The sequence below is a fragment of the Gracilinanus agilis genome, chromosome 4, assembly GCF_016433145.1.
Source record: "Gracilinanus agilis isolate LMUSP501 chromosome 4, AgileGrace, whole genome shotgun sequence".
In the NCBI taxonomy this organism is placed as follows: Eukaryota; Metazoa; Chordata; class Mammalia; order Didelphimorphia; family Didelphidae; genus Gracilinanus; species Gracilinanus agilis.
In genome coordinates this window covers 343,124,794-343,136,283 of record NC_058133.1, presented here as the reverse complement: position 1 = coordinate 343,136,283, position 11,490 = coordinate 343,124,794, and the positions used below count along the sequence as shown (strand labels likewise).

At 35.3% G+C, this 11,490-nt stretch overlaps 1 protein-coding gene across 1 annotated transcript in view; it reads right to left on the bottom strand.

Moving 5' to 3' along the window:
- Nucleotides 1-3,276: 3,276 nt before the first annotated feature.
- The window catches only part of FHL5 (four and a half LIM domains 5), a 50,040-nt gene continuing 41,826 nt past the window's right edge, over nt 3,277-11,490 (bottom strand). The window contains exons 5-6 of the mRNA XM_044675392.1: nt 7,432-7,618; nt 3,277-3,431 (exon numbers count right to left, since the gene is read on the bottom strand). Of these exons, the coding sequence (XP_044531327.1) occupies nt 3,277-3,431; nt 7,432-7,618 (342 nt within the window). The remainder of the gene's footprint in view (nt 3,432-7,431; nt 7,619-11,490) is intronic.

Below are 11,490 nucleotides of genomic sequence, written 5' to 3'. Positions count from 1 at the left end.
GCTGTTATGTGGAAGACAGATTTATTCTGTTTGGTTCTAGAAGAGAAGCATTGCAGAGAGACTTCATTTCACCATTTAGAAAAGCTTCCTAACAAATAGAACTGTTCAAAAATGGAATGACTTGCCTTGGAAGAGAATCGATTGTTCTTTCCCATCACCCCCACCTCTTGAGTCTGTAATCGAAGATTAGGTGATCATTTTGGCATATATTATAGAGGGGATGTTTAATCAGGTATAAGTCGGACCAGAAGGCCTCCAAGAGATATTCCAAATCCAAGATTCTATTCCTCTATGATTTTTATATTACTTCTCAAGCACAAATCCTACAAGCAAGACTCTGTCACTTACACGAAGCCAACATGCATCTTTCTTTGCCCTGTGAATCTTTTTACCCTTGTGATTCTAACTTTTGTTGTTCTAACTTTTGCAACCATCATCAGAAGAATTTTAATTTTAAGCACATGAACTTTGGTATCAGGGGTCCGTTTAGGTACCCTGAGAACAGAGTTTAACTTCCCAGTTATAATCTGGGTCTAGCTCTGTCTATTCAATTCTTCATTCATGTCATTATCTATCTCAAGTGCTGGTCATCAAGTCCAAATTCTGCATTTTATATATGAGGACTGAAACTTAGAGAGGCTAAATGATGTGATCAGGGTCCACAGCGGGTCTTCTGGACTCCAAAAGCAGCTCTCTCTACCCTGTCCCATGACACTTTGCTTCACATTCTCTCTGAAACTGATGAGTATCTCCTCATGGGACATCTCGCTTGGTACCCATCAGATTATTGAACAAAGGTGTGTCTATGATTGCTTCTGCCACAGAATCTTGTGTGAATCTCTATGAAATTTGCATTTCATTATGGAACTATAACAATGAGGACCAGCCAGGCAAATACGTAATTTGTTGTCATCTGATGCCATATATGTTGTCTATATAGAAAGAAAATGCTTTTTGCCAATCATTATTAGACCCTACACTTTGAACTCTTTTCAGATAGTTTTCCCAACAGATAGGACTGCACTGAGTCTTTTTAAAAGGCATATGATGTCCCACCAACAGTGACTGGTTGGGGAAGTGCACCTAGGTCAGAGATATACCCTCTTTTGCATGGCTGCCATGTAGACTGCTTAGAATCAATAATAATTTCTTTCCAGGACAGACTAGTTTTTATATCAAATTAATAACTACTCCTGCCCTTGGTTGGGAGGCAGAGCTGAGGGATGAGAATTAATCATATTTGCAACTTTAGAACATAAAATGAATGAAACTTATGCAGAGTACACATTGTGTGAAGCCTTTGTCTAGTCACTCTGCCTTGAAATCTGATGTAGCCATAAAGTTACCATGGAGATAGAGACACTGTGTCTCAGGATTGTCTCAGTGACTGATAGCAGAAAGAGTGAAATAAGGGGGAGGAAGAGAGTTTCTGGAAGTGTCCTCAAAGAATGTGAGAGAGAAGAAGGAGGAGAAAGGAAGCCAAGACAGTGAGAGTTTGAATTCCTTCACCTAGATTTAATGCAGTTGCTACAAAGTCCAGCACGTGAAGATTAAAATTAATACGCAAAAGCTAAGTATTATATTTTATAAAGTTTATTAATAATAAACTAACATAAAAACTAGAGTGAAAAATATGCTAAACTAACTTCAGCCATGCTCGTGAAGAAGAGAGAGCAAGAGGGAGGAGCTACAGAACTTATAAAACAATAATGTGACCCTGCAAATGTGGAGGCACAGGAGAGATTAAAGGGAATTTTGGGAAATACTAAGGGACTTCTGGGGGATGAAGTCCAAGGTTCAAAAATCTCCATTTATACAAGCATCTTTGACCCTTTAGCCCACCCTACAAACTTTCTAATGGGTTTGCATGAAATCAAGATGGAAGATGCTTCTGACTTTCATGATTTTGACTTAGCATCATCCTTCCTCCATCTTCCTAAGTCCTTTGAGGATACCTCAGAGACCCCTCAAGTCCATGAAATCATTCATTGATCAACTTCTGAGTTGATGTCTCTCTCTCTTTGGTTATTATAATGCAGGGCCAGATTCTGTTACAAAGTTACCTTTGTATCTGCATTTTTAAAAAATACAAAAAACACTCAACCCTTTTCCCAAACTTCATTCCCCCAAAAGACATGTTTATTTCACATTGATATCTTTGGATTGATATCTTTGGATATAGACATAATTCTGGTTAATTCTATTTGAAAGAAGAAGCTTTCATTTTATGGTATCCAAAGCATTTGTTGTTATTTTATTTTAATGTATATTTTAAAAAACTAAAGAAAATGCCGAACCTGTGATTAGCTTTTTATCTAGATGCAGAGTACCTTTTGTACCTTGATGTTATATCTAAGCTTTTGGGGAAGAGATTCAAGGTTTTCTTGTTTTTAAGTAGGAGTAAGCCTGCTTAGAAAACAGTAGGCAGGAGTATAAATTATACTTAAGTAGTTCAGCTCCTGTATTAGTCATATGAACAAGAATGAGAGGCAAGTGATAGAAATCCAGTGTTTGTCCCAGATGTGGTCATTGTCAGTTAGCCTTGCCTGACACTTTCTTTGGTTATGGCTCACAAGGAACCCAATTTCATGGTAGAAATATATCTCTAAACTAATGAAAAGTGATTGATGTTAATTGAGATTGGCAAACATACAAATGCCTCCTTTAAGGATCAGCTATATTTGTGCTCACTTGTTATTGAAATTCATCTTCATCCTGATAAATAATTCCTTTAGGTCCTAGATAGAGATCCTACATTCAATTTTGCTGAAGTAATACTGCTTTAGAATGTAACAGCAGAGTGCAGTATGATATAAGAAAAGGCACGTTTTGGATTAAGAAAACAGGCAAGCCTTCTTTTTCTCTATCTGCTAGTTGCAAATAAGGTATGTGAGGGAATTATCTAGAAAAGCTCTCTACCTAAGACCTTTTTTTTAGAAATTAATACCACCATCTTATTTCAGAGTGATGAAGTGGTACAGCCAAGAGTACCAGGCTTGGAGTCAGAAAGAACTGAGTTCAAATCTGATCTCAGACACTTCCTAGCTGTATGACTCTAGGTACATTTAATCTTAATTGCCTCAGTTTCTTCATCTGTAAAAAAAGTTGGAGAAGAAAATTTCAAGCCAAGAAAATCCCAAAGGAGATCACGAAGTGTTGGATGTGACTGAACTGCCAAAAAACAACATCAATATCTTACTTCAAGAGAGTTCTTGATTTAGTGAGTGTGAAATCATTGAGAAACACAGGTGAAAGACAGGTTGCACCACTCAGATCTCAGACTCTTTTGGAACCACATACACGGCAGAGAATGTCCTTTTGCTGAGTCATGAAAGGTTTATCCACTAAGGAGACATTGCATTTCCTACACTTGAAGCAGTCGCTGTGCCACTGGCGCTCTTGAAAAGAGATGTAACTGGGGCCTTCAGGATCTAGGATGGAATTTAGAAAACACATTTTTAACATGTAGGCAATTAACATGAACCCTAGTATGGTCATACTTGCGAGCCCCACAATCTGTTCTAGAAAAGGACTTCTGAATTCACCATCTTCATTTACAGGCCAAGTTCTTATATTAGGTCCAAAAAACCCCAATCAATTTAAAGGAATACAAAAACCCTCCCTACTCCCAATACTAGATCCAAAGAGAAAATGATACTGAGAAAAGATAAGAAAAATATAGTGGTATAAGCTTACTACTGGACCAAAATGAAAATAAATCTCTCTTATGAACTGATACAGAATAAAGTAAACAGAACTAAGAAAACAATATACCCAAAAACTTTAGCAATGCAAATAACAAAACAAATTTATCCTACAAAATTATAATCATTGAGCTTGTCTCTGAAGAAGAGACTGGGAGAGGAAGTATTATGGGACAGTATGACACAGTGGGAAAAAAGCACTGATTCCGGAGTAAAAAGCACCTGAATTTGAACCTCCTCATCTCTAACACTTCCTCAGTAATCAAGGGCCAGCAATTTAACCCCCCCTCCCCCAGGCAGTGGTATTCTTAATTGTAAAAAAAAAAAAAAAACAGAGGGGTTTGGACTAGCAGGCCTTGGAAGTCCTTTTAATTCTAATTCTGTGCTCCTGTTTCCTTCCCTTCCATCACTGGGAAAATTAGGTCCTATTGGTTAGGAAATATTGCATTGTATGATATGCTTATTGCTTTTGCTGCATTGCTTTCTAGTTTTTTTTCTATTCATTCTCTTTAAAATCTTCTTATAAGGGATGACTTACTGGGGAGAAGAGAAAGAGGATATATTTAGAAATGGAAGTGATGTAAAAATGAAAGATAATCAAAATTTTAAATTACATTTTAAAAAGATCTATACCTCCTAATATTCCATTCAAATGCTCATTCTTCTATATGTCTTTCTTGCAATTATTATATTCTTGATTGGCATCTTCAAATAAAATAATGGTGATAACCAAGTTGTTTGTGAATAAAGGTATTAGGTATACACAGTTACATTTACATTTCCCTAGTCTTGCCAAGGAATGTTGAATTCAATTGTATTCACCCAGAATGTATGGAAATAACTTAGACAGATTATGAGGGTTTTTAAAGGGGAAAGAAGAGCCTATGGCATGATCTGTTATTGGTAAAAATCTTATCCCCAATATTGTGACCTACCTGGTCCCATCATTTGTATTTCACCAAATGATTAAAATTGAACATTTTATTCAGAGGACAAGAATGAGAGCTAGAAGGCACCTCAGAAGCTAGAAGGCATCTGGGTAAATGGTAAAATGGCGGTACCATCAACACGAATGGGGGAATTGGGAAGAGGGGAGACTTTGGATAGGAAAGAATGTCAGTTTTGGGCATATCAAATTCATTTTACAGATGAGAGAACTGAAGACCTATTTCTTAGAACTATAAAAGGAACCTCAGGAATTAGTTCTATCCATATGCCTTGGCAGCATCTCCCACAAATGATTATCCAACTTCTGCATGAAGACCTATTTTGGCATTTCCTTTTCCTTCAAATGAACCTCACTGTGGCATTCTTGTGCTCAGGAACAGAGATAAATGAGATTTCCAAAAGATGCCAGCTGAGATGCTTAAGTCATTGCAGTAATCTCGTTTATCTTTTTATAAATGAAAAAAAGAGAAAAAAAAACCACCTCACAAAAAGATTACAGAGCACTTCTGCTTTAGGAATTATAGGCAACTTTTGTATGCTAGAAAGAATTAATTGCACACATGTCTTTATTTCTAAGCTACAATCCTAGCTTGGTCTTCTTTTTTTCTGCTTTTTAAATTTTGATTTATTCTTAGAAACTTTTCCATATTTCCATATGTTTCATTTGTAACAATCTAGCACTTTGTTTTTGTGAAAAATATGGCACAGAAGGGTCACAAGATTGGATTCAAACCTGGAGTCTTCCACTTACTAGCTGTGTGACTGTGAGCAAAGCAAATTCCTTACTTAATACCTCAGTTTCTTTATCTGTCAAATGAGGGGAAAGGGATGAATTAGATGATCTCTATGATTCCTTTCAACTCTAATGTTTTATGATTATGATTCTATGAAATATCCAACTGCCTATTGGACATCTGGAACTGGATGTCATGTATTTTAAACTCATCATGTCTAAAACTAAACTCTAATCTTTCTCTCCTCAAACCATCTTACTACCTCCCATATTACTGTCAACAATATCACCACCTTCCTCCCAATTGTCCAGACTCAAAACCTCTGTGTAAATATTAATTTTTTTCACTTCCCATAACTCTTTTAAAGAGTGATGGCAAATGTTAGGATAATGGGGTGCTGGCTAGATTTAAACACATATTTATTTCTAATCTCAAATTCTTACTGGATTTCTGTTAGAAAGTATTTCATATTTCATAGTTTATATCAAATTTTCTCACTTTTTTGAACTAGTTTTGTGATCCTTACAACTGTGAAACTAATGCTTTTTAAAAAGAAATACTTGGCAATACTGCATAAAGCAAGAAGAAAACAATTCTGTGCTATTTGGTTCAATGGAAGATTTTTAAATGATCTAATAAACAATGAATATTGCCCCAGTGTACTAATTATACTCAAGACATGCACAAACAGCTCATCATCTTCTATTTCTTCATTGTTTCCATATGCAGGAGTTCATAAATAAGCCTTATTCATGTGGCAGAAAGACATAAAGGTAGTTCATCTCCAATTAAAAATTTGAACATGAAAATAGAAGCAGCTGGAAGCAAAGATTTGAAATAGGCCTGATGTAATGTGTAAGAGCAAATAACTCAGTTCTCAAATTTTCATTTACTCTTTTTGGCAATGTGACTTCTTTGTGGAAAGTGAGACCATCTATTAACTAGTTACCAGAAGAAAAAGATTTAATCCTTGCACAACAGTCAGATCAGATTTCATTTGCAATGGTATGACATGAGTGATTTCTTTTGAAGAGACCACAATCTTTTAGTTGTCTTTCTATAGAATCATATCATGTCAGATCTTTAAGAGATTAGAAATCAGAGGTTTATAGGATCATAGATGTAGAGATGGGAATCCAGACCTATTACTCTACAGATGAAGAAAATGAAACTGATTTGTTCAAGGTCACATAGTAATAGAGGAAGGATTAGAATTTAGATGTCCTGTCAATGTTCTTCCACTATACCACAATCTCTTATACTAGTTTTCTTACTCTAAGAAAATACAAAATTGTTGTACATTTTTTGAGAAGAAGAAAAATCACTTTGATGTGACTTCCCAATGTTCGAGAATAAATATAATCTATGAAGCTCAGAATTCTTTATAGTGCATTAATAGTTCAAACAACTTAAGAGTTCCAAGATGGGCTTCTTTATCCAGACCATTACATTTTATGACTAAATAGTCCTGTTTTCTTTTGCTTTAGCATAACTGTAGTGGGATTTTTTTTTGTAATTGACCATAAAGATTTTGTGGCTAGACTAATCTCCTTTATTTCTCTTCTAGTACATATTTGGAGGAAGATTGGGTTGGATGAGATGAGCCCTGGAAGTTGCTTCTAGGACAATTATTTTGTAGTACCCTTTTGCTTGATGTAAGATACTTGACCATGTGAGGTTGGTTCTACAAATTGCTCCTGAATTCATCTTATGGTCTCCTATAGAACTATCCAATTATTTTAAGGATGGGAACAAAGGGACTGATAATGGACAATCCACTTAATCTTAGTCTATGAATGTTCTGCATCAAATTAAAAATGAATAGAATTTTCAGCATCTCACTTGGATTGGATCAAGAACATGGGAATTTAAGGGTCAGTCTATTTATGTTTCTGTGCAAACTGGAATTCTCCTCTAGGATATGTTGATGCTAAAAAGGATAGGAAGACTATAAGAGGCTAAATGCAGAGCAAAGTTTGAATGTCTTTAAAAGTCCATCATGCCTGTGAAAGGGCCACATAAAAAAAAAATATGGGGAAACTTACCAGCGATGGGTTTGTTGCAAGAGTCACACTTGTCAGCGAAAAGGTCGGTATAGCAATCTCGACAATACGGTCGGTCATCTTTGCAAACGAACTTTTCTCCAAACAGCTGTTTCTTGCATCCATTGCACAGAAAGCACTCTCTATGCCAGGGACGCTCTCGGTAAATCAGTCCTCCAGTAGTTATTGGCTAATTTGGGGAAATAAAGATAAACATACGAGTCCCTGTTGGATCAGAATGTTTTTTCTACTTGCTAGTAGGAATGAAAGGGCTGTTCTAGCACAGTACTTGGCACGTAGTTGGTGTTATATGATGCTTATTCCCTAATCCTGTCTAGCCCAGCTCAAAGCTAACTCAGGCAGCTAGATGGCCTGGAAGAGAGAGAGTATTGGACAGAGTCAAGAAAACCTGAATTTTAATCCTACCTTGATATATATATATATACACACTAGCTATGTGATCCTGGGCAACCTCTTTCAGACTCAGTTCCCTCATTTATAGGATGAGAAATAGTGCTTTCCTCCCTGGGTTATTGAGAAGACTGAGTGAGATAATGTATGTAAAATGCTTTGCAAACCTTAAAGCACTGTAGAAATGCTTGCTTTTATTATTTTTCTTGTTTTATATCCATTTATAATGGGATATTGCCTTCCTTCAAAAACCCCAAACCAAAAGAAAAAAATGATAATAAAAAAGTAAAGTTTCTGAAATCATCACTTATTTTCTCTTAAAATTCAATTAAATAAAGCAAAGTATGGTCAAGCTCATACTATCTGCCACCAAAGCATTTTACAATCTAGTGAGCAGGTTAAGGCCAACACAAGCTACACACAAAAAGCCACAAGTGATAATATATCACACTTTGGCAAAGCCTTTAACCTTTCAGAGACTCAGATAACTCTAACACTGTAAAGTTGAAGGGCAGATACTTCTCTGCACTGGGAGAAATGTCTCACTACGAGCTATTTGCATTGAGGAAATCAAAGTTCCAATTTAAAAAAATGATAGAGAAAATGAAACTAGTGATTCAAAGATGCATACTCTGGACTGAAGTCATGTAAACCTGTGATACCTGGAGCAATGCAACATCTTTGCTTGCTCCTGTGAACTAATACAAATTATCATGTAAGGCCTCTGAAGAGGACATCTTAAAGCATTTAAAGATTTGAAAAACATTCTTCATTTCCTACTAGTTAAGGCTTCTGTAGAGAATTATTTCTGTTTTAAGTTAGTTAAAAGATTTATTTTCTTTTTTCATTTGGAAAGTATAGATATCAGACAGAATGATTAGATTTTTCTCTGGCTAAAAAAATGGCTTTAAAAGCTTCTCAGGATAAGTAAATGGGGCATATTATGGTATGAAATAAAGCAATTTGAAATAATTCCCACAGCCTTAAAAAAAAGACTGTCTCCTTTCTGGCAGTCAAAACAGAATTCAGAATTTCTTTGATTTATTCTGTAAAGTAACCAGCAAGTAAAGCGTAAAAGATTGGAAACTCAAATACAAGTAGTATGTATGGTAAAATCAGAAACACACACACACACACACACACACACACACACACACACACACACACACACACACACACACACACAAACCTCAGAGACTGTTTAATTAGGAAGAATTCCTGGAGCATTCAGAATGGCATGGGGTGGATTCTGGCCCTAAGTGGGAGGTAGATAGAGTGGCCTAAGATTAGGTTGAACAATTCTATGCTCATTTGTCAGTTCTGTGCCGTCCCAGATAAGTTCCTGTGGCTTTTAGAATAATATTCTTCTTTAATAAAATGGAACTCATGTTTTTCCACTCAGTATATGGTGGGTAATTAAGTGAGGGATCAAAGAATAATATTTTTTCAAGTCCATTTTAACCCAAGGGATTTGAGATTCAAAGCACTTTTGGGGTTTGACTGTATTTTCTTTTAGGAAAACAAAATTTCCACTCTCCAAAATAAGACTTAGGACCAATAGCAATAGCAATAGCAACAAAAACATTTTTGAAGGTCTAGAAGTCAAAGGCCTTTGACTAGAAAACATTTTCTTTTTTCCTTTTTTTTTTGCTATGAATACTTATATTTTATTTTTTCAATTTATTTAGAATATTTTTCCATGGTTACATGATTTATGATTTTTCCCACCCTTTCCCCTCCCCCCCTCCTGGAGCTGACAAGCAATTCCACTGGGTTATACATGTATCATTGTTCAAAACCTATTTCCATTTTATACATACTCTTTCAATAGAGTGATCTTTTCATATCAAAACCCCAATTCACATCCCCATTGAACCACGTGTTCCATCATATGTTTTTCTTCTGTTTCTGTTTCCACAGTTCTTTCTCTGGATGTAGATAGCATTCTTTCTCATTTCAATTCCCTCAGAATTGTCCTGGATCATTGCATTGCTGCTGGTAAAGAAGACTATAGCATTCGATTGTACCACAGTGTATCAGTCTCTGTGTACAATGTTCTTCTGGCTCTGCTCCTTTCACTCTGCATCAATTCCTGGAGGTCTCTCCAGTTCACATGGAATTCCTCCAGTTCTTTATTCCTTTCAGCATAATAGTATTCCATCACCATCAGATACCACAATTGTTCAGCCATTCCCCCCCAATTGATGGGCATTCCCCTCATTTTTCAATTTTTTTCCACCATAGTGTAGCTATAAATATTTTTGTACAACTATTTTATTTTATTTCTATAATAGTTATTAAATAATAGAAAACAAGTAATAGATATAAAATATAATCTATACAAATATCTATTAAATATATTCAATAATTATCTAATAAATAATAGATATAAAAATATAATTAAACATTTTCTTAAATCTGACCCACATTGACCAGATGCATATACATTATCAGCTTGCCTTAAAAGATATGTAGATTCTAAATCTAAATGGAGGTCTTTGTAAGAAGAGGAGAGGGGAACTTGGTNTTTTTTTTTGCTATGAATACTTATATTTTATTTTTTCAATTTATTTAGAATATTTTTCCATGGTTACATGATTTATGATTTTTCCCACCCTTTCCCCTCCCCCCCTCCTGGAGCTGACAAGCAATTCCACTGGGTTATACATGTATCATTGTTCAAAACCTATTTCCATTTTATACATACTCTTTCAATAGAGTGATCTTTTCATATCAAAACCCCAATTCACATCCCCATTGAACCACGTGTTCCATCATATGTTTTTCTTCTGTTTCTGTTTCCACAGTTCTTTCTCTGGATGTAGATAGCATTCTTTCTCATTTCAATTCCCTCAGAATTGTCCTGGATCATTGCATTGCTGCTGGTAAAGAAGACTATAGCATTCGATTGTACCACAGTGTATCAGTCTCTGTGTACAATGTTCTTCTGGCTCTGCTCCTTTCACTCTGCATCAATTCCTGGAGGTCTCTCCAGTTCACATGGAATTCCTCCAGTTCTTTATTCCTTTCAGCATAATAGTATTCCATCACCATCAGATACCACAATTGTTCAGCCATTCCCCCCCAATTGATGGGCATTCCCCTCATTTTTCAATTTTTTTCCACCATAGTGTAGCTATAAATATTTTTGTACAACTATTTTATTTTATTTCTATAATAGTTATTAAATAATAGAAAACAAGTAATAGATATAAAATATAATCTATACAAATATCTATTAAATATATTCAATAATTATCTAATAAATAATAGATATAAAAATATAATTAAACATTTTCTTAAATCTGACCCACATTGACCAGATGCATATACATTATCAGCTTGCCTTAAAAGATATGTAGATTCTAAATCTAAATGGAGGTCTTTGTAAGAAGAGGAGAGGGGAACTTGGTGGAACCTGGCAAGGTATGCCTGGTTTCTTATCTAATATAAATATTTCAAAAATTCCTGATTACCCTATAGAAGTCATATATATATATATATATATATATATATATATATCCATTAAGGCCCCTGCCCTGTCAAAATTCAGGCTTCTTGCCCAGGAGGTCATATTTAGATGAGAAATCACTACCCAAAGGACCTCTTCAGTATGAAGACAAACTGTTCTGTGTGCTTAGTATTTTTCTG